The sequence below is a fragment of the Hemicordylus capensis genome, chromosome 3, assembly GCF_027244095.1.
Source record: "Hemicordylus capensis ecotype Gifberg chromosome 3, rHemCap1.1.pri, whole genome shotgun sequence".
In the NCBI taxonomy this organism is placed as follows: Eukaryota; Metazoa; Chordata; class Lepidosauria; order Squamata; family Cordylidae; genus Hemicordylus; species Hemicordylus capensis.
In genome coordinates this window covers 347,130,649-347,154,312 of record NC_069659.1, presented here as the reverse complement: position 1 = coordinate 347,154,312, position 23,664 = coordinate 347,130,649, and the positions used below count along the sequence as shown (strand labels likewise).

The window sequence follows — 23,664 nt, the reverse complement described above, 5'->3', positions numbered from 1 at the left end:
CCAAATCCACAATCCCAGACAATTAGAATATTACATGGAACCAAGAAGACAAGGATTGTAGAATAGAACAATATCGGACCTCTGAAAAGTATACAGTGTACTGTGCTTGATTGGCCAGCAAACTCGCCTGACCTGACCCCACAGAGAATCTATGGGGCATTGCCAAGAGAAGGATGAGAGACATGAGACCAAACAATGCAGAAGAGCTGAAGGCTGCTAATGAAGCATCCTGGTCTTCCATAACACCTCATCAGTGCCACAGGCTGATACCATCCATGCCACGCCGCATTGAGGCAGTAATTGCTGCAAAAGGGGCCCAAACCAAGTACTGAATACATATGCATGCTTATACTTTTCAGAGGTCTGATATTGTTCTATTCTACAACCCTTGTCTTCTTGGTTCCATGTAATATTCTAATTTTCTGGGATTGTGGATTTGGGGTTTTCATGAGCTGTACGCCATGATCATCACAATTATAACAAATTAAGGCTTGACTTATCTCGCTTTGCATGTAATGCGTCTGTCTCATATATCAGTTTCACCTTTTAATTTGCATTACTGAAATTAATGGACTTTTGCACGATATTCTAATTTTCTGAGTTTCACCTGTAGTTTTGTATAAGGGCATTATAATATTAGCAGTTTTATTTTCAGTCCCCTTCCTAATGATCCCTAGCATGGAAGAGGCCTTTTTCACAGCTGCCGCACATTGAGTCAACACTTTCAAAAAGCTGTCCACCACTACCCCAAGATCCCTCTCCTGGTCAGTCATAGACAGCTCAGATCCTATCAGCATATATTTGAAGTTTGAGTTTTTCGTCCCAAGGTGCATCACTTTACACTTGCCAACACTGAACCGCATCTGCCACTTTGTCGCCCACTCACCTAGTTTCGCGAGATCCTTTTGGAGCTCCTCACAATCAGTTTTGGATTTCACTAGCCAAAAGAGTTTGGTATCAACTGCAAATCTGGCCACCTCGCTGCTTACCCCTACTTCTAGAACATTTATGAATAAATTAAAAAGCACCGATCCCAGTACCCTGGGGAACCGCACTTTTTACTTCCCTCCATATGTACATTCCTTACCTATGGAAATGTACATTCCTTTCCATAGAAACCACATTCCATGAAATGGCCCTGCCTATAAGGTTGGAGTATCACAAAAGTAGGATTCAAAAACAAGCAGTGTTAAACACAGGTGCATGCACGTGCACATGCGCACAGACACAGCCTCAAATTGCTCTCACCTGGTCATTTAGCCAGTTCTGACCATCCAGTGTCGTCAGATCATCCATATCCAGCATGTGCTTATTATAGAGGACCCGGAAATTGCAAGTGGAAGATTTGGGATGCCTTGTCTGGTACTTCATGATTTCCTTGGTGATGAATGGCTTTCTGGAACAGAATGAAGGCAGCTGAGACACACACAGACAATACAAAGTTATCACAGCATGTTGGAGATGTAGCTGTGTACAGCAAAAAGAGTCTGGAGTTTGAATGAGCACAGCTAAATATAATACACACAAGCTACCAACCTATGGGAAAAATCTTCATTGAAGACTTCCTTTAATCTTCCCATCACATCCTTTTCACAGAGTGGAACTAAACTGCCATATTTCTTCATTACTTCATCTAGGAATCCTTTAAAATACAGCAAAGTTTTAAACATACACAGACATGTCAACTTGTTTCCAGCTGACATTTTTACAGATAAAATTTTCACAATTCACTTTCCCATGGCAGGAAAAGAACACAAAGTTAACCTAAGCAAGGTTAACATTAGATAATAGCCAGAGTTGTGCAGCACAGAAACGGATCTGGGTTTAAATGAGCTTCAACAAAGTCTTGCTTGATGTAAGAACTCATGAGGGGCTAAGCACCAACCCTAGACCCTCTAGGACAGGGGTGTCAAACTGTGGGCCTCCAGCTGTTGTTGGCCTACAACTAACATCATCCCTGGCTACTGGCCACAGTGGCTGGGGATGATGGGAGCTGTAGGCCAGAAACAGCTGGAGGGCCACAGTTTGACACCCTTGCATATAGGATATGGAAAGCCAGACATGCACAGAGGACACAGACAGGATGCTCTGAGCAGGTTTGGTTTTAAAATGGGGGTCCATGAACCCCCTGGGAGTCCATGGGGTAGCTCCAGGTGGTGGTTTTCTCCATGGGAAATCTCTGATGGACTGAATTTAATTTGCTGCTGGAGAGTCAGAATAACTTTCTAGAACAGGGCTGCTCAACTTCGCCCCACCTAAAGATATTGGCTTACAACTCCCATGATCGCCAGCTATTGGCCACTGTGGCTGGGGATTATGGGATTTGTAGTCCAAAAACCGCTGGGGGGGGGCTTAGATTGCACAGGCCTGTTTTAGTAAATAACTATTCTGGGTACTTTCCCCCACGCCTAACTTTTACTGGAGCCTTAAGAAAATATTTTATAGATGGGGGTCCATAGGTAATACTGGATGATCTTGGGGTCTGTAGGTGCAAAGAGGTTAAGAACCCCTGGACTACAACTTGAGTAAGAGGAAGGCTGTAGTCTTAACTGGAAGCTTGCAATCTAAATCCAGAGATCTAGATCTAGAATGATATATAGCCCCAATGAAATGGATTTAGGTTATCCAGCTGCAATGTTTGATTAATTGCACCTTTGCTGTGCAGCATTTTCAGGCAGCTGTAGGAGATTCCAATCAGCACATAATCATTCATATGGCTTGGGAGGCAAGACTTGCAACTCTAACATCTGAATAAAATGGTGGCTCTATTCAGCTGCCATTACAACTAATGCAGAGATGGAGGTAGATGCACTGAATTGACTTCACTTAAACAGGCACTTCAGATGATTGCAAATGTAACTGCATTTCCTTCCAAAAAAAAAAAAAGAAGAAGCATCTTATTTTGAAGAGACTGAATGGGGATAATGGCAGAGGCATGAGTGGGAAGCACAAGTAGTAATTAAGTGCTAAAATGACACTTCCCGTATCCAAATGCAGTATTTCTAAGTGCAGCATACTGGTCAAACCTGTCAATTCAACCCAGCTTGATATTCAAAGAGGAGACAAGTGGGAACATATACCAAGATCACTGGAGACACTCTTCAGAAATATTTGTCCACATTTTAACACTGAAAAAGCATTTTAAAACATTGATGGTGATGTATGTAATTCACTGGTTTACACCATTCTTTCCAGTTAACACCACAGAATGTTTCTACCATGAAATGCTACAAAGTAAAGGCTGGATCACTCCCAGCATTTTAGAATCTAGTTCAGTCACCAGTTGGCATAGACCAAGCAGAACCCGATGGTTTATCTGTAGAATTCACAAATCCCAAATGGCTTTCTGCTATTGGTTTCCTTGTGCAGAGTGTGGCTACAGTCACACACCCCACCCCAGTCAATGTTTGCTTTAAACCATGCACCAATGTTAGCTAAATATGTTAGTGTCACAAGCAATCTCTACCAGTGTTTTAATTTCACTCATCTGTGTGTGGAATGAGTTTTGTTCTGGGCAGCAGTATCAAGGCAGTGTGTGCAGACATGCATTCAGAATGGGACCATCCTGATTCAACCTGAGAGGGATCTAAAGTTAACTGAGCGGACATCAAAAAACCATATGAGTGCATGCACACATGCACATCTTAGAGGGAACATTGATTTCTACATCATGAATATATGAACAATCCTGGAGTGGTTCAATACAGTTTTTAAAACTAGAAGGCTGAACCAAGCATCTGTCATCAAAGAAGATTCTTGGAATCCAGACTGCCAGTTCTCTGCTGCCAAGTGGCAAAGAGGTAGGATATTAGGAGAAGTGGTGATGAGGAGCTTGTTCTCTCAGCCCACTTCTTTGTACAAGCTGATACATGGCAAACACATTTGGGAATAAAATAATTTGGGGAGGGGGAGGAGAGAAGAAAAGCAGGAGGAGGGTAATTATTAAACATTTCTCACCCATCTTCAGCTTCTCCCCTGCAAGCTCTTGCCCTTCCATTTTCAGCAGAATACCTTCACCTGTGTTTCCACAGCCTTGTTTGTTGCCCAACACTTAGGAAAGTGCTACATGTTGTGCTGATGACTTCCACAGATACAGGAAGTGTGAAAATGCATATGCATCCTTAAATACTGTGTACATGATGTCCCTGAGAAGCTTGAGCCAATTATGTTTTCCAAGAATGATGTATACAGGTGTTTAGAGATGCATGCTGCACATGAATAATTTTACTTGTGCACTACATGTGGAACCCCTGCTAACTGAGCAAAGAGGCATCTTTTAAAGTGGCAATTCTCTTATATTTAGTAAGGGGAGATCAACTGTCACTATCCATCCCAAGCACAGCATCCTTCCGTGGTTGCTGCTGGTGTCTAACTTTTACTTCCTTTTCAACAGCGACTGCGAGCCCTTTTTGGGTCTGGGAAACATCTATTTTTTCCTATGTAATCTGCCAACCTTTTCCGAGTAGGGAGCAAAGGCTGCAATCCTGGATCTACTTTTTAGAAATAAGCCCCGTTGAATTCAATGGGACTGGCTCAATTCAGAAAGCTCCCCCCTCCCCGCAACACCCATATAAAAAAACTTTGAGAACTTTTGCTGAAATGTGATGATGAAGCAGCAGTATATGGGTTAGATCCTAACCCTGCTCCAAGAACAAATTTTTCATGGAGAGAAATGGAAATTTTTTGAAAAATTTGAAATACACAAAGCTTTTTTGTACTGTATTTCAAACTTGCCTTACTGTTTAAAAAACAAAATGAGTTATGTATAGTTTAACAATGTACCTTTTAAAAAGTAAAACTAAGACATCAATACTTTTAAACTGTCTAAGTATACTCAATAATTACATTATGTAATGCTGAAATCAATCTGCAAACTGCTGCAACCCGAGATACTTGGACAATTCTGATATTTTACTAGTTGAAAGTTAGGGAGGGGGAGTTGAAAACTTTGATTTATTAAAGTTAACATACAAAATTAGCAAGTCTTCCTCAGTCAACATTATCTAGTCTAGAAACTAGAACTTGGGTTTTGAGCTCTGCTATTAATATTGCTAATATTGTTCTATTAATAACGTCCCTATAAACCAGAGCTGCTCAGCTTTGGCCCTCCTGCAGATGTTGGCCTACAACTCTCATAATCCCTAACTATGGACCACTGTGGCTGGGGATTGTGGGAGTTCTAGACCAGAAATAGCTGGAGGGCCAAAGTTGAGCAGGCGTGCTAAAAAAAAAACGATAGAAGTAAGAAAGTCATTTTTAAGAAAATGAAGTAGTTTGAAGCATTGCATTCCTTCTAATGGTATATTAATTATATCTTGCTTCCTTCTGGTCAAATTGCTTCTAAGACCTTCAAAACCTTGGTCGGCCTGATAGATGACCTTTACTGGGGAATCGACAGAGGGAGTGTGATTCTGCTGGTTCTTCTAGATCTCTCGGTGGCGTTCGATACCATTGACCATGGTATCCTTCTGGATCACCTGGGGGAGAAGGGGATAGGGGGCACTGCCTTGCAGTGGTTCCATTCCTATCTCTCAGGTAGATTCCAGATGGTGGAGCTTGGTGACAGTTGCTCCTCAAAACAGGAGCTGTTATATGGAGTCCCTCTGGGTGAGGTCATCAGGAGGTTTGGTGCTGGGTGTTATCAGTATGCTGATGACACCCAAATCTACTTCTCCTTCTCATCTTCAGGAAATGGCACTCATTCTCTAAATGCCTGCCTACAGGCAGTAATGGGCTGGATGAGGGATAAATTGAAGCTGAATCCAAGCAAGACGTAGGTGTTCATGGTGGGGGCTCAGAATCTGAGGGGTGAGTTAGATCTTCCTGTGCTGGAAGGGGTTACACTCTCCCAGAAGGAGCAGGTGCACAGCTTGGGAGTATTCCTGGACCCAGGCCTCATCCTGGTATCTCAGGTGGAGGCCATGGCCAGGAGTGCTTTCTACCAGCTTTGGCTGATTCGACAGCTGCAGCCATTCCATGAAGAGGATGACCACAAAACAGTGGTGCATCAGCTGGTAACCTCCCGGCTTGACTACTGCAATGCACTCTACATGGGGCTGCCTTTGTACATAGTTCGGAAACTTCAGTTAGTTCAGAATGCAGCAGCCAGACTGGTCTCTGGGACAACCCGGAGAGAGCATATTATGCCTGTCTTGAAACAATTACACTGGCTGCCGATATGTTTCCGGGCAAAACACAAAGTGCTGGTTATTACCTTTAAAGCCCTGAACGGCTTGGGTCTGAGATATCTTAGACAACACTTTCTTGTACATGATCCCCACAGCACGTTAAGGTCATCTGAGGAGGTCCGTCTCCAGTTACCACCGTTTCGTTTGGTGGCGACCCAGAGGTGGACCTTCTCTGTGGCTGCTCCCGGGCTGTGGAATGCACTCCCAGCAGAAATTCATAATCTTAATTCTTTACTGACCTTCAAGAGGGCCCTAAAAACCCATCTGTTTGGCCTGGCCTTTCAGGGTTTTTAATTAGTTTTAATTGTTTTAATGCTAACCTGATTTTCAAGGTTTTAATTGTTATGATAGTTTAATTGTTTTTTAAGATGTTTTTTAATTGCTGTTAATATTTATATCTGTTTTAATTGTTATTGGTTTTAATGGTTTCTGTTTTTAGTTGTAAACCGCCCTGAGCCTTTTCAGAAGGGCGGTATAAAAAAATGAATTAATTAAATAAACAAACAAACAAACAAACAAACCTAATAATGAAAAAAACCCTAAAATTTACCTGAAGCACATAGTGGGGTGATGGTGCATACTACAGCAGCAATCCCGCTTCAAACTTTTTTCAGTTCTCTAAAAAACCTTGTTATATCAGGCTAACAGACTGTAGTATTAACTAGTAGCAACCGTAAGTAAATGTGGATATTTATTCAATTAACATTTACCACATGAACTAAGGTGAAAGAATATATCTGATTATATATTATTAACTGATTTTAATGGTGTTTTAATGTAAACCACCCTGAGCCTTTTGGAAGGACGGTATAAAAGTTTTAATAATAAATAAATATCCTAGATGAACCAGGCCCAAGTCAAGATAACAGTGATTTCTACCATTTTCCACATCCATGAGGAAAGCAGGCAACAATTGACCAACGAAGAAGGGCCCGAGGCCTGTATGTGGCTCTAAGATAGATGAGAATGTGCCTTCTAAAGGTAGAAAAGCATCTGGGATTTGAGAGCTCTACACAACTCTACAGTAAACACGACTGGAATTGGAATTATCAAACATTTTCATCTTACATAAAAGATAGTCAAGTTTACATAGACAGTATTCTAAAAGACCAATGGGCAAGAATAATTTTCTTCAAACCATGGCTTGTAAACCATTACACCCATTATTCTAAGAGAACATTTTATAATGTTTTGTTTCCTTAAATTTTCCCAAAATTTCCAATTTTTCTATCTCTGGTCTTCGGCTGGCGGGGTATATATGGAAAATCCTGAATTTCTTGTTTTTTATCCCTTAACTTCTAACTATGGAAACAACAAATTAGATAATTCTGGGACTCCTTGAATGTAACCACCACCAGAACAAGTTTCCTTGAATTTCTAGAACTGTAAGCAGCAGATAAAATTTTCTGAAGTGTATCAGCCTTTTGAGTTTGCTCTCAATTTCTCCCCATGTTGAGCATGTCAACAAAAGCACTAAATACTGATGAGTTATCACATAAATATCACAAATTCTGAGAAGTCAAGAGAGGAGAGACCTGTGCAACTTGTAATCCATCAAGCTGCCATATCATGTCAAACAGCAGAATCATTCCCCAGTTTTTGCAGTCCCAGGCAGGCAAACCAGAGGCTTATTAAGCTTCCGACAGGCTCAGAAGGCTTTATGGACTACAAGCTGTTTCCCTAGGACAGGCCAGTTGAACTGTCCATTTGCAAATCCCAGGGTCACCCTGCCCCATCCATGTGCAACCTCCTAACTAGAGATACAGCAAGAAACAATAGTTGCAAGCAACAAAATGTTGAGAACAAAATTCATTGGATATTCAAGCAAAATCTGTAATAGAAATGAAATCAGTATATGTATATACCACATAGCCACGTAGTCAACTGCTCATCACTGACACAAGAAGCTCTCTGATTGCTTCTCTTGCCACTCTTTTGGGTCCCTGATTTTTGTCCTGTGCTTCCCCTCAGAGGCTCATCAAGAGGGCTTTTACAGTACAGATGATCCAAGAGTTCTGCACTAAAGACGTCCATGCTTATGGGCCCTTCTACTTCCATCTGGCTACAACCATCATCTTTTTGTGCCAGCTCAACAGAAACAGGCCCATTAGCAAAGTCAACATTTGTGCCCAAATCCACTTTGGAGGGCTCCAGCACTACCTCATCAGCACCCATAACTTGATTGGATTCTCCATCATCTTGACCTGAAACAGAGATTTCTTTTTCCATTATAGAGATGAAAACATCGTTGGCGCAACCGTCCAGTGTGGGTGCCTCCCCCATCTCCTCCTTGTGCACAACCTCCACCCTGCAAGAAGGTGCTCCATGCAACCCAGGCAAGCAGATTTCAGCAATGCCATTTTGGTCACCGGCTGCAAGGTCCTTATAATGGTGCTCCCTGCGCTGCAACAGAGCATCCTGGGTAAGGCAGGCATCCGGTAGATGCATTCGACTCTCTTCTACCAATGGTCCTGGCATGTGATTGTTCATATCTGACAAACTGAGCCGTTTCCAGGGACAGTTACTTTTTGATTTCCAAAAGGGAAATGAGGTCCCAGAACCACCTATGAAGGCCCCTCGGTGGAAGTCCTCTTGCCTATCTCTGGTTACCTTCTCCACCCAGCTCTGTTTGCTTTTGCTTAACTTGCAGGTTTTGCCTCTCCAAAACTTAGGACGAGATTTTGCAATTCTAATCCGAAACTTAACCATAGAAAGTTTTTTATACATCATAAATAGAGATCTGCTTTTTAAAGTACACCGTTTAAATTTACGTCTTCTCTTTGAACTCAAGGAGTCCCAAGTTCCATTTTGCTTCAGACCTTGGCAGCAGCACTTCCTTCTAGAATTATTTAGAATTATGATTTCATTGCTTTTACCATTATTGCTCTCTCCCTCCCGAGAGAGACCATCCTCTTTTACTGGTAAGGCTAAATTGCTGACCTCAGTGCAGTATTGCTTGCCTTGATGAACCTTTGAGTCTGCCTCCAAATCACTGTGTTTACTCAGTTCTTTGCCCTGAAAAGAGTAACTGGCCAGCTCCTCTACTACCGTAAATGGTCCTCTGGTTGTGCACCTAGCAAAAGAACTTTTGAGTATCTTTTCTGGGAAGGTGCTGTTTTCAACAGATGCCAGCTGCTGCGTTTTTGTATTTAGCAACTCTTCAGGAGCCTGCTTCCTCTGAAGATGGAGAGCCTTCCTTCTGCATGGTTTAGTTTGTTTTAGGCTTACAGATGTCTGGGTGCTTTGCCCCCCTCTTTTAACTAGAGAAAGACGCTTCCTTTGGAAGCAGTATTGCCTCAGCCCCCAAAATCCCTTGGTCCATTTTCGACAACAGGACAGCAACAGACTTCTCCACTTTAAGTTTTTTCTATGTTCTTTCATGTTTCTGCTGCATTATGATCTTGAAGAGCAGCTGCAGCAACAAAAGAAAAAACAAATTACATTTCACAAAATGCTCAAATTTCATATCAAGTCAATAAGCTATCCTACCTCTGAGGAAGAATGGAGAAGCACAACAGTAAACGGGATAGGTGCATCAGATGTCACTACGCAGCCTTAGGCAAGCTACCATGCTCAGCAACGTTGCCATATGCAACATGGGAACACCACAAGACTACTTTATAGGGTCATAAGGATTAATGAAATACTACACATAAATCATTGAAACGAATCTCATTCCAGGTCAGTTTGAATAGTAATTTTCTTAGGTTTAAATGAAAAATTAATTTACTTTGGCTCCATTAAACACTACAATTGTATGTTGGAGAATTAGGAAATAGTGACTAAAGAGTAAGGGATATGAGTGGAATTTAGAAAAGACTTAAGTAGTCTGAAATGGGGGTGGGGGTGTTAAAGTGTGTTTAAGACAACACCACAGGTTTATAGATACCAGTATCCAACTGTTACTTTATTTATCAGCTGCCTTTTCTGGCTTTGGTCATACAAGAGATGCACAACAGGACACTGTGAAACGTTTCACAATTTCCAAATGTCTCAGGGTTTGTTTAATAGAAGGCAGCAAAAACAGTTTTCTACTCCTGCATTAGCAGATGTTCAGTTAGAACTATGCTTCCTGATCTGCCCTAGTAAAAAAGTAGTTCAGCCAGTCACACAAAGTGCAGTTTTAACTATGATTAACCCACAATATTCCTTTTTATATTCTTCTCTCCCGAGGACCAACTGAACCAGGGTAATACTACTGTACTATTTATCTGAATAGAAAGCTACTCTGAATTTAAGACATGCCCTAAAAAAGAGAGGTTAAATATAAGTTACTCCTGTATTTACCCCCAAATGAAGAGGAATCTGATTTTGAGAAGACTCCCCAATTTCTAACATTAAAGAACTTCAGGAAACAACCTAGTCTTAGATTCAGGTAAATGTAGTAATACTAGGTCAGGGTCCAATGCAAAATACGATGTCCCCCTTCTGCATAGAAGAAACTAGCTGAATTCAGATTAGCAGCAACCAACTCATGAAAAAGGCATCCACCAATCAAACTGTACACCTGAGTTGCATTTGGCCTAGCCTTCTTGCCATACCAGTCTAATACTCAGTGCCTGAGTAATAGTAAAGTAAAGTTGTGAAATCAAGTCAGTGTAGACTCCTAGCAACCACAGAGCCATGTAGTTTTCTTTGGTAGAATACAGGAAGGGCCATTGCCATCTCTCATGCAGTACAAGATGCCTTTCAGCATCTTCCTATATTGCTTGCTGCCCGATATATGTGTTTCCCATAGTCTGGGAAACATAGTCTGAAACATAGACTATGTTTCCCATAGTCTGGGAAACATACCAGCGGGCCTCTAACCAGCAACCTCTTGCTCCCTAGGCAAGTTACTTCCTTGCTTCACCATTAGGTACAAACCATTAATTAAATCAAAGCTGTGGGCTACAGCATGAATCACATGAATCACTCCAAACCCCTCAAATGAGTTGAGATAAACTATACCTACCACAGGCATTTTGAGGAAGGCACCACAAGAAAACTCTAAACATAATGAGCAGGACTGGGAAAAACTAACTCAACACAGTAGATTCACTAAAGTATTCTGGTGGGAGGAAATCCGCTTGCTCAGGGTACTAAAGATCTTAGGCCACATTTTCCAGGCTTGGTGCTGAGCTTTAGAGGACAATGTCATACTTGGTCCATCATCAGGAAAGGGATCCCAGTCAGAATGCAGAGGATTTAAAGTGGTTTATGTTGCCCATCTGAGCACAGGAAAAAGATGAGGAACTAATGTGAAGCCAAGGACAGAACAAGTGATGCTCAGCTGCTCACTTGTCCTTCAGACTACAATAGAAATTCCTTGCTGGAACCTTGTAACCAGAGATATTTGCCCAGGCCCAACAGGTCAGTTACTTTAAACAGGTGCTATCAAACTGATTCTATATTCTACACTCTGAAAAGTCACGTATGTGAAATAAAGATCTCTTATAAGGTTGCTGCTGTGGCCAAAATAAGGAGCATAAAGCACAGTGCATACTATATATTTTTCTGAACAAGGCTTAAGGCAAGTTATGTGTTAGACACAAAGGTCAGGTTCACATATAACAAGGAAGCAGTGGTTCAGCAAAGCTGCCAGATCCCTGAGAGTGCATGCAAGCCCTACTTCTGGTCTTGGGAAGGCTATGCTGAGATTAGTGGGTTAATAAGACATGCCCAGTCTCAGCAGTCTTCACCTTACTTGGGATACAGAACCCAACCAGTGTTCCCCTAAGGCATGACAAGATTTTAAGTGTCTGCTCAGTTATTTTTATATCCCTCTCAGATTGAATCAGGAAGGTCCCACTCTGAATATATGTATGCACACTGCCATGATACTGCAACCCAGAACAAAATTCATTCCACACACAGATGAAAAAAATGAGAGAGAACACTGAACCCAGCTAAGATTTGAAATGAGGAACAGATGTTATGTTACAGAACCTGACTAGGCTAGTATATGGTTTGTACAGTACAACACACCCAATCTCAGCATATACGCCCCAAGACCAGAAGTTCACACGCTTGATCAGGGTCTCAAGTGAACCCCTACATATGAACCAGGCCACAGTGTCCAACTAAACTGAAACTGAAATAGTGGGAACGAGTGGTAAATAAGCAGGACAATACCCCTTCTAGAGGTCCTGATTGGGAAGCAAATCAGAAGAGGAACAAAATAAACTAGTTGCAGCAGATAGTAGAAAAATGCACTGCTTTTGCACAGTAAGAGTCGGCATCTTCAACCCTCAAGTTGAAAACTTTTCAAGCCGTTCTGTTCTAGACAGCGACCATTTTAATAGCAGAAACATCCCTTTATAACCACACTACCAGCCCCCCAAAATCAGTCTTGTTACATATGTTTCCATAGCAGAGACAGCCGGCTCCATAAAGCATGGTCTAGTAAAGCAGGGATCAAGAATGTTGGAGCTGTTCACCAGCCAGACAAAAAAGTTATACTCATTGAGCTATGCTGGTACATTACTTGTCAGGATTTTGCTTCATTCGTCACAGACAACTAGTGGATTTCCTTTCCCTGTAGTAAAGTATTTTAATACAAGTGAATTCAAAGATGAGTGGTCATTTCCAAGCAAGTCCCTGGACTAGTCAGCCCAGTTTTTAAAAGTTATATTTCTATTAATTTAATATAGCACATTAATATACCACACTACCCTAGCCCATTTACCCATTTAGCCAGTGCCTTCATCTTGGTTGACTATGTAATCACCAGACAAGGGTTTGCCATGTCTTGTCTTCCAGTGTTCTGAACAGCCAGGTACAACAGAAGGATGAAGATAAAGATCAGCTCTTCTCCTTTTACAGGTTTTTTAATCATTTCCAGCTATCCACAAGTTCCATCTTTCTTGCAATAACCCAAACGGCCAGGAGGCAGGCAACATATGGTTCACATGACACCCATGGCCTATGAAGATTCAGTTCATCACAGACAACAGCTAGATATAGCAACACGGAACTCTCTCCCCAGAGAGTTCTGCTGACAATTACCTGGTCATCTTTTCAGCTACAGGTAAAAGTCTATTTTCCCAGTCCTTTTAATGTTACATAACATTTAGGATTTGTGATTCTAGTCCTTGCTTTTTATGCTGCCTTAATCATACCTGTATAATTTAGTTTATATTGTCAATTGTTTTAAATTGGATTCCATTTTTGTTCCGAGATTATAGTGTTAATTGTTAACTAAGTCACCTTGGGGGCCCTTTTGAGAGCTGAAAGGCAGATTCTCTTAGTAAGAAAGACACTGCAGGGAGAATATGCTACAGTTTGTCCAGGGGCAAGGTACTTTGAAACTAAGATTTGGCTTATAAAACACACAGAGGCTGGCAATGTTGAGAGTTTAGCTCTGCCCAGCTCACACTGCTCATGTCAACATCAAGTAGTACATCAAAGTTACAAACATGGTGGCACAAATAGAACAGAAGATTCAACTCATTAACTTGTTTTCATTGTCCAGAAAACACAGAGCAGCAAAACTGAAAATCCTCATGCATGGAATCTTTTGCACATTCCACAGGCTGCTGCAGCCTCACACACTTTGAAAATGTAACAAAACAGTGGATACTTTTCTGAAGGTGCAAAGCATCAGGAACTCTAAACAATACCACCAGTTGTAGATATTCTGTCAATTTAACAGTTCATGAGTTAAAGCTATATTACAGAAGTCTTCTAAAAACAAATCACTAGATAGTACATTTTGCAAACTAGAAATTTCATTCCAGTACCAACAAATGCTAACTGACCACATCATTGGCAAGTAACAGAAGCTACTTAGGCAAACTCTAAAACAGGTCTGCTCAACTTAGGCCTTCCAGCTATTTTGGGACTACAGTTCCCATAATCCCCAGCCACAGTGGCTAATAGCCAGGGATTATGGGAATTGTAGGCCAACATCTGCAGGAGGACCAAAATTGAGCAACCATGTTCTAAAAGCAGAAGTGGGCAACTTACTCAGTACTAAGTGTCATACTGGCCACATTTTCCAGAGGACTGGAGCTCATCTCAGAATTTTTGCAGCATGAAGCAACACTTGTGCAAACCTGACAGACTGAGGGAGATATGCTGTCCTCCTAGTGAGAGCATCCAGAATGTGATGGAAAGGCTACCAAGGCCTGTCAAACCCAACCACCCCCTCCCTGCTGATCCACATGGGAATGAATGATACTGCTGGAAGAAACCCAAAACTGATCTACAAAGCACTGAGTGGGAATCTGAAGGAGCTGGGAGCACAAGTGGTGCTTTCTTCTACCGTTCTCATTGAAGGTCAAGATGCAATAAGAACACAGGATCCTAAACGGCCAACAAGAAGATGGTTTAATCAGGAAAAGTTTAGATTACTGGACCCATGCTGCATACATGAAGAACTCCTGGAACAAAACGGGGTGAAGCGCATGAGAACTGGGGAGGACATGTTTGGCAGAAGCCTCACAAATCTCATGAGGAGGACTTTAAACTGAACCCAATTGGGGAGACAGGCAGAAGCCCGGTACCAATGACAAGAAAACATTAGAATATAGCACTTGTGGGGCACTTGTTCAAAAGGAATAGACACAACAGGAAGTGGGAGGCACAGTTGCATTATATGTAAAGAACACATACATCTGTACAGAAATTCACGAATCTAAGCATGGGAGCCCAGTCAACAGTATTTGTGGGTTTAAAAAAGAATAGAGGGAAACAATACCATCATGGGAGCTCACTATGAACCACATGGTCAACTGCTGCTAACTTGGCAAAGCGGCACCTTTTATTTTTTATTTTTTTCTTGTTAACACAGTCAGACAGGTGTTATTAACTGGTTTGTTTTATCCAGACATCATCATCATAATTTTGATTTCTATACCGCCCTTCCAAAAATGGCTCAGGGCGGTTTACACAGAGAAATAATAAACAAATAAGATGGAACCGTGTCCCCAAAGGGCTCACAATCTTAAAGAAACATAAGATAGACACCAGCAACAGTCACTGGAGGTACTGTGCTGGGGGTGGATAGGGCCAGTTACTCTCCCCCTGTTATATAAAGAGAATCACCACATAAAAGGTGCCTCTTTGCTCAGTTAGCCAGGGTTAATAACATGGTGATTCTCTTAATTTAGCAGGGGGAGAGTAACTGGCCCTATCCACCCCCAGCACAGTACCTCCAGTGACTGTTGCTGGTGTCTATCTTATGTTTCTTTAAGATTGTGAGCCCTTTGGGGACAGGATTCCATCTTATTCATTATTTCTCTGTGTAAACCACCCTGAGCCATTTTTGGAAGGGCGGTATAGAAATACTGATAATACTGATAATACTGATAATATTAAGGAGGAGTAGAACAAGGACACGGATGCTATTTTCCTTAGATTACCAAATTTTCAAAAGAGGCAGGTAGTAACCAAGTGACCATACCATTTTACCAAAAAATAAAAAAGGAATGATACTGAAGTCCTCACCAGATGTTGTTCAAAAAAAGAGAGGAGCTCGCGAACAGAGCTCCTCTCTCTGCAAAGTCTCGGCCCCAACTGGGGCCTTGGGCATGCCGCAAAGGACGCCTGGGAGTTCTGCCGGAGGCCCGGTCTACCCGCCGGCAGGGGACGAGGCCGGGTAGACCGGGCCTCCAGCGATCGGAGGCCCAGTCTACCCGGCCTCATCCCGGTGGGTAGACCGGGCCTCCGGCGGAACTCCCAGGCGTCCTTTGCAGCACGCCCAAGGCCCCAGTTGGGGCCGAGACTTTGCAGAGAGAGGAGCTCTGTTCGCGAGCTCCTCTCTTTTTTTGAACAACATCTGGTGAGGACTCGGGCGTGCGGCTGGGAGGGGGGAGGGCGGGCGGCGGCAGTAGTTTTGGCCCCTAATCCGCTCGCGGGGGGGCGGCAGGGGCGGCTGATTTCCAGTGCCCCAATTACTCCGTAAAATACGGGTGCTGGAGGGGGCAAAGCGGCGGGAGGGGTAAGTAAGCCCTCCCCACCCTTAAAGGAAGACCCCCACCTGGACCCGGACCGGCCAGGTCCAAACCGGTCCAGACAGTTCGGAGGCCTTTACAATGGCCTCCGGACTGGTTCGGACACACCCCTACTCTCCAAAATGCTGAGAAGCAAAACACATATAGGAAATGCAGGGATGGGAGTATAACCAAGGAAGATAACATGAAACAGCCAGAACATGTAGGGATAGTGTCGGGAAAGCATGGTGTAGTTGTTAGAGTACTGGACTAGGACCGGGGAGACCCAAGTTCAAATCCCTATTCAGCCATGATACTTGCTGGGTGACTCTGGGCCAGTCACTTCTTTCTCAGCCTAACCAAATTCACAGGGTTGTTGTGAGAAACCTAACTATGTACACCACTCTGGACTCCTTGGAGGAAAAGTGGAATATAAATGTTTTCAAAAGGCTTCAAATGAGCTGAGGCTTACAAGGGATGCAAAAAAGGGGGTAGTGATTATAGATATGTTTGAAGCAAGAGGAAGGTCAAAGTGACAGCAGGTCTGTTGCTTGGATAAGATGGTGAAATAGTATAAGTGGCAGAGAGAAAGTAGAGTTGCTTAATTCCTCTTTTGCATCTGTCTTCTCCCACAAGGCAAATGTGGCCCAGCAAGGCTACAGATGCATAAAAGGAGGGAATTGTGCCAAACGTTCAGTAAGGAGATGGCAAGGAAACACCTAGCTACCTTAAATGAGTTTAAGTGTCCAGGTCCAGATGAATTACATTATTGCTATCTGATCTTTGAGAATGCCTGGAGATGAACAAATGTTGTCTTATCTTGAAAAAGCAGGGTCTATGGGGGAGAGAAGCCATAAAACTACTGACCTGTCAGCTTGATGTCAATACCTGACAAAAAAATCAGCAAGCTGTGTGTGAGCACTTAGAAAAAGAATCTAGTGCTTAGTAGGTGTCAGCATGGATTTGATGAACTTAAGAAATCATGCCAGACTAATTTCATCTCCTTTTCTACACAGCTACAGGTTTGTTAGTTCATAGCAGTGCTGTGGACTATAGTGTATCTTGATTTAAAAGCATATGACAAAGCCTCCCATGATATCATTGTTGACAATTTGGTAAGGGGATTCTAGTATTAGGTGGGTTCACAACTGGTTGATGAAGCATATCCAGTGAATATTTATTAAGGTCTCCATGTAATCCTAAGAACAGCCCTGCTGAATCAGGCCCAAGGCCCATCTAGTCCAGCATCCTGTTTCACACAGTGGCCCACCAGATGCCTCTGGGGAGTAGGGGTGTGCACGGAACCGCAGAGCTGCGGTCCAGCACTGTGGGGTGGGTTCCTTTAAGGGCGGGGAGGATTTACTTACCCCCCTGACGCTTGCCCCCGTCCAGCGCGCGTATTTAATGTAATAATTGGGGCAGCAGGATACTTCCCTGCTGCCCCTTGTCCCTCTGCAATGCCGCCAGCCGCTTTGACTCACAGTTTTGAAAAGTTATTACTGCTGCCCAGTGCCAATAATGAAGTCGAAGAAGCCGGCCTCTCCGCCCGGCGGCTCCCAGCAGCCACTGAGAACAGCTCTGCTATGGAGGACGCGCCGACGCGCCGCGGCAACCCTCACTTCCGGCTACCATGCGACTTTCCCCCACATACAGAGTGGCTGCATTCTGCCACTCTGTATGCGGGGGGAAGTCGCATGGAATCCGGAAGTGAGGGTTGCCGCGGCGCGTCGCCGCGTCCTCCATGGCAGAGCCGTTCTCAGTGGCTGCTGGGAGGCGGCGGCGGCGGCTTCTTCGACTTCATTATTGGCACTGGGCAGCAGTAATAACTTTTCAAAACTGTGAGTCAAAGCGGCTGGCGGCATTGCAGAGGGACAAGGGGCAGCAGGGAAGTATCCTGCTGCCCCAATTATTACATTAAATACACGCGCTGGACAGGGGCAAGCGGCGGGGGGGGGGGGGTAAGTAAACCCTCCCCGCCCTTAAAGGAACCCACCCACCCGGACCCGAACCAGCCAGATCCGAACCGGTCTGGACAGTCCGGAGGCCTTTACAATGGCCTCCGGACCGGTTCGGACACACCCCTACTGGGGAGACCACAGGCAAGAGGTATGTGCATGCCCTCTCTCCTGCAGTTGCTCCCCTGCAACTGGGATTGAGAGGCATTGTGCCTCTGAGCCTGGAGGTGGCCTACAGCCACCAGACTAGTAACCATTGATAGACCTGTCCACCATGAATCTGTCTAAGCCCCTTTTAAAGCCATCCAAGCTGGTGTCCATCACAACATCCCATGGCAAGGAATTCCATAGATTAATTATGCACTGTGTGAAAAAGTACTTCCTCTTGTTGGTCCTAAATTTCCCAACCTTCAGTTTCATGGGGTGACCCCTGGTTTTAGTATTGTGAGAGAGGGAGAAAAATTTCTCTGTCCACCCTCTCCACTCCATGCATAATTTTATACACCTCAATCATGTCTCTCCTTAGTTGCCTCTTTTCTAAGGTAAAGAGTCCCAGATGCTATAACCTAGTCTCATAAGGAAGATGCTCCTGGAGAGAGGTACCGAGTGACATTTATGTCCTGAGCACTGTGCTGTTCATTTCGTAAATGACTTTGAGAAGGGAATAGAAGGGATGCTTATCAAATTTGCAGATAACACAAAGCAGTGGGTGAGAGAGGAGAGCAATAGCTAATACCTTATAAGACAGAATCAAGGGTCAATCTGATCTAGATAGGCTCCAATATTTGGCCAAAACCAAGATGAACTTCAGCAAAGAAAAAGTCCTTCATTTGGGCAAGAAAAACCAAATGCACAAGTACAGCATGCAACAGATCTGGCTTGACAGTGGTAGATGTGAAAAGGACCTAGGTATTTTAGTGGACAACACAATGAATATGAGCCAGCAGTGTGGTGCAGCTGCTAAAAAAGCTAATGTAATCTTAGGCTGCATTAGCAGAAGCATAGTGTCCAGATCACAAGTTGCAATCCTTCTGAATCCCACATTTTAAGAAGGATGCTGATAAACTGGAATAGGTTCAGAAGAGGATGACCAAGATGGTGAGAGCTCTTGCAACCAGGTACATTGAGGAACAGTTGAAGGACCAGAGGATGTTTAGCCTTGAGAAGAGATGATAGCCACCTTCAAACATCTGAAGGGCTGTTACATAGAAGATGGAGCAAACTTGTTCTTTGTTGTTCCTGAGGGCAAGACTAGAACTAATGGGTTAAAAATACAAGGAAGCAGATTTAGGCTAGACATTAGGAAGAATTTCCTCTCTGTAAGAACTATTTGACAACAGAACAGTCTGCCTCATTGAGTGATGGGCTCTCCTTCACTGGAGCTTTTCCATACAAAGCCTTGTAAGCCCACTGAGGGATACTAGAACAGTTTACTATACTTCATCGAGAGCAAAGTTCACACTCCTACAAAGTTCTGATTTGTCAGCTCTTAAATGTGGTGCAACCCAGACATTGTCCCAAGTAAAACGAGTCCAACGTGTAATGACATATCATACCTCAGAACTACCAAGGAAACACAACTTGCCTCAGAACTACCTCACAACTTGCCTCAGCTTTGTCTTCCTTCCACCCCCACCATACATGCAATTCACAGACATGGCATAAGCAATGTATGTGAACTTGAAATGTCTTAGGTTTTGATATCTACACTGATAAGGGGCTGAAAATCATTGTAGCTCTTTTAAAGAATACTGTAAGCAATTCTTTTTAAAACTATGAAGTTTGCTTTAAACATGAAGACAGAAGAAATGTTTGGCTGACAAATTTCTTCCAACAAGCGATATCAACAAGCCTTGTTACTCTCTTCTCAAATAAGTTATCCATACTTTAGCCCAGGGCTTCCCCTACTGTTCCCCACAATTGTATCCCTTCTGTTGCAAAGCCTTCAGCTCAGGTTACTCCATAAAGATTTGGAGAGAGAATACACAACTAACATTTAAATTTGTATGTATTTATATACACATAATCATACAACTTTAAGTGTTACAATTCAGGAGATAGGCTACTCCACTCACGGGCTCAAATCCACACTTACTCATTGACATTAATGGGACAGGTTTATGGGTCCTATTAGTTTCAATGGGAGTACTCTGTGATAATTTGCTGAAGCCTATCAATCAGGCTGAGGGGAAGGGTACACTGGGCTTCCAAACACAGACAGACAGACAGCTAGCTAATCAAGAGCAGAGGAGGAGGATCATCACCCTAGTCCCTCCCCTTCTACAGTGAACACCTAGCTGAGATTGTGTTGGCTTTAAGTCAGTGATCCTCGGATGGGGAAAATCTAGCAGCTGCACCATCGGGAGGCATGGAGGTTCTGAGTAGCTCCTGGGAAACCTTCAAGAAACCCTATGGGTATTAGCACCCCCTGTTGGGAACCCCTGCTTTAGCCAACAATATCCTAGAATTCAAGATCTTCCTATGTTGTATATCCTCCTACACCAAACTGTTCATTTTTTTCATCTTCTGAACAGCCCTAAAACCCAATCCTCTGCACACTCAGAAGCTGTCTCTCTAAATTCAACAAGTCTCACTTCAAGTATATCTATGATCAAAGAACTAATCACTTGAAATTAGTTGCCATCCTCCACTCCATTTTTATTCTTACTTCTCCACAATGTCTTGCAAATATTGTTTTGTGTCCCAGTTTGCTGCACTATTGTATTAAATCACATCACATCCATATCTTGCATAAGGCAAATAACAGCCAAAGCACATCTGAGCAACAACTACACACATTTTAACAATGTTTAAAAAGAAGCTTGAAGTTCAGCCTACAATACTGCTACTAAACAGTATCATATTGCTCAGTTTACAAAAGTGACAGCCAGCTTCTTTTAACACTCTTACCAACAAACTGCAAGTCAGCAATGCAAAGTAAAGGCATATATTACTGAAGAGATTATAAAGCTCATTATATACCTTGGGTTACCCAACAAAACCCTTCAGTTGAGCTAACAAGAACTTTTAGACAGGTTCTAAGCAAACATTATAATTCCTCCACAGAGTTTACCAATTTAGATGGGGTTTCTGGTGCTAAAGCTTAAATGCACTAAGACAGCCAAGTATACAATGTTTCAACTACTATAGCAAGCTTATTAGATCCCACTCTTCAGATAGTGTGAAACTCATAGTGGACAACAACCTCTTTAGCCACCCCATAACAAACTGTTCTCTAGGTGGGTTACATACAACACAACATTAAAACATGAAATAAAAACACCCAACAGGTTAAATCATAGACCAAAAGAAGGCGGTGTGCAAAATACAATGCAATTTAAAAGATTTGAAATTTTAAGAGGCCTGAACTTACAAAAAGGCCTTCACCTGGCATCTAAAAGAACAAAGTGATAAAGCCAAGCAAACCTCACTGGGGAGGCTATTCCATAAATGAAAAGGCCATCTCCCTAGCAGCCACCCGCCTCACCTCATTTGGAGGATATCTAATAAAATATGTAATTGCACAGAATTATAACCTTAACTACAGATTTCACTAAGTCTTCTAGCATTCTATCGAAATAAGGGGGTAGCTGATCCTTCTTGTCATTTGAATTTCTTCCTCAAAAACTCAAGTATACAAGTGTACACAATCCAAATAATCTGTGTCTACAGTGCGGATCATCAGTTCAGGTTCTTCATTTTGTGAAGAGTAGATGAGAAAAGCAGTGATATTCTATTGTGCCATAACAGGAAATGGGAGTTTCTGCATTCAGGTTTTCAGGCTGCATTCATTTTACTGAAATACAAACAAACTTAAGAACACATAACTAGTAGAATGCACTCATAAGTGGACACTCCAAATTTTGGGTGTGGATCTGGGCATTTTCTTGAGTACTGTATGAATATTACAAACATTTTGAGTAGCACAAGTACTAGAACAGAGTACAACAGTGGGCTGTCCATTACAGTGGGCTTTGAGGAAAGAGCAGAAATTTCTGCTCCAGTCTTGCCAAAATATAGAAGTCAAAGACACTTTATCCCAGCTACCTGAAACAGGTGTAAACTTCAGGACAGAAGAGAAGAGTTTAAGGTTTAAGATTTTAGTTACATTCACCTTCAACTCTTCGCTTAATTACTCTTCCAAAACACTACCCACAAAGCCCTTGATGGGCACCATGCAATATTTGATAGCCTAGAATGTTTTTACTGAATATGTACAGGGTGTCCCCTCTCTCCCCTGCAGATCTCTCCTCAAACCTCACCTTTTCCCTAAGCATGCACAACTGTATTAAAGCTAAAGTAAAGTTGTGCCTTCAAGTTGGTGTCGATTCCTGAAGACCACAGAGCCCTGTGGTTTTCTTTGGTAGAATACAAGAGGGGTTTACCATTGCCATCTCCCACACAGTATTGCCACACATTAATCCTAAACAAGTTACTTCCCCGCTGGGCAACTGTATTGCCTCACATTAATCCTAAACTTCTTTGCCATCTCCCTCTCCAACATTTTCATTGTAAAAGAAGGTAGGGATGGAGATTTTAAGTACATGGCTCTTGAGAGTCATTCCCACCCACCATTTACTCTCCCATCAGAAAGTGCACCAGCCCCTCCCAGCTCCTTCTGACCACCACCAATTCCAGGAGAACAGCCCTGCTGGATCAGGCCCAGCACCCTGTTTCTCACAGTGGCCCACAAGATGCCCCCGAGGAGCCCACAGACGAGAGGTGAGGGCATGCCCCCTCGCCTGCTGTGGCTCCCCTGCCACTGGCATTTAGGGGCACCTTGCCTCTGAGGCTGGAGGCGGCCTATAGCCCTCGGACTAGTAGCCATAGGTAGACCTGTCCTCCGTGGATGTATCAAGTCCATCCAAGGCCTCCACAGGCGCCTCGCCCCCAGGGGAAGCCAGGGCCTGGCGCACCCCCAGATCAGCCCACCTCCCCTGGCGGAAGGGAGGCCACCTACCCCTGCCGGCCTGGCCCAAGAGGCCAGCCCACAAGGCGCCGGACTGACCACCGGAGGAGACCGACACGGGCGCGCGCCCCACGGCCTCTCACGAAGCCCCATCCTCACGGCGACCTCGGAGGGCCTGCTACTGCTGCGGCTCGCTCCCTCCCCCGCCACGACCCCTCCAGAGCCGCCTCTGCCATGAGGCGAGAGGGAAGAAAGGAGAGGAGAGGAGACCGGCAGGCAGGCAGGCAGGGGCGCGCGCGCGCACACACACCCCGCCCCCCACCCCTTCCCCGCGCAAGCGAGCGCGCGCGTACCTTGGTCGCTGGGCGCATCCCGGCCGCCAGGAGGAGCCCCCCCGCCGCCTCCCCCGCCACCCACCCTCCGTCCGCCCGCGAGCGGCCGGCAGGCAGCCACTCAGCGACGCCTCACGTGGGCCAGGCCCCCAACCTCCTCCACGGCAAACACCGGCCCAGCGCGCTCTCGACGTCAGTCTCCGGCGACGGGGATCTCGGAGGCGATGGGCGGGGACAGGAATGGGAAAGAGGAGGAGGAGGAGGAAGAAGAAAGCGCCAGGGGCGGTCTTTTGCCAGGTATGGTGCGCATGCGCTTGTGGTTGGCAGTGGGCGGTGCTGTGCGGCGGTTGGGGAGGGGTTTGGTGG

At 43.9% G+C, this 23,664-nt stretch overlaps 1 protein-coding gene across 1 annotated transcript in view; it reads right to left on the bottom strand.

The window, feature by feature from the left end:
* The window catches only part of SENP5 (SUMO specific peptidase 5), a 53,303-nt gene extending 29,959 nt beyond the window's left edge, over positions 1-23,344 (bottom strand). The window contains exons 1-3 of the mRNA XM_053307332.1: positions 23,320-23,344; positions 1,537-1,642; positions 1,249-1,396 (exon numbers count right to left, since the gene is read on the bottom strand). Coding sequence (XP_053163307.1) covers positions 1,249-1,396; positions 1,537-1,625 — 237 coding nt within the window. The 5' untranslated portion in view covers positions 1,626-1,642; positions 23,320-23,344. The remainder of the gene's footprint in view (positions 1-1,248; positions 1,397-1,536; positions 1,643-23,319) is intronic.
* Between the last annotated feature and the right edge of the window lie 320 nt (positions 23,345-23,664).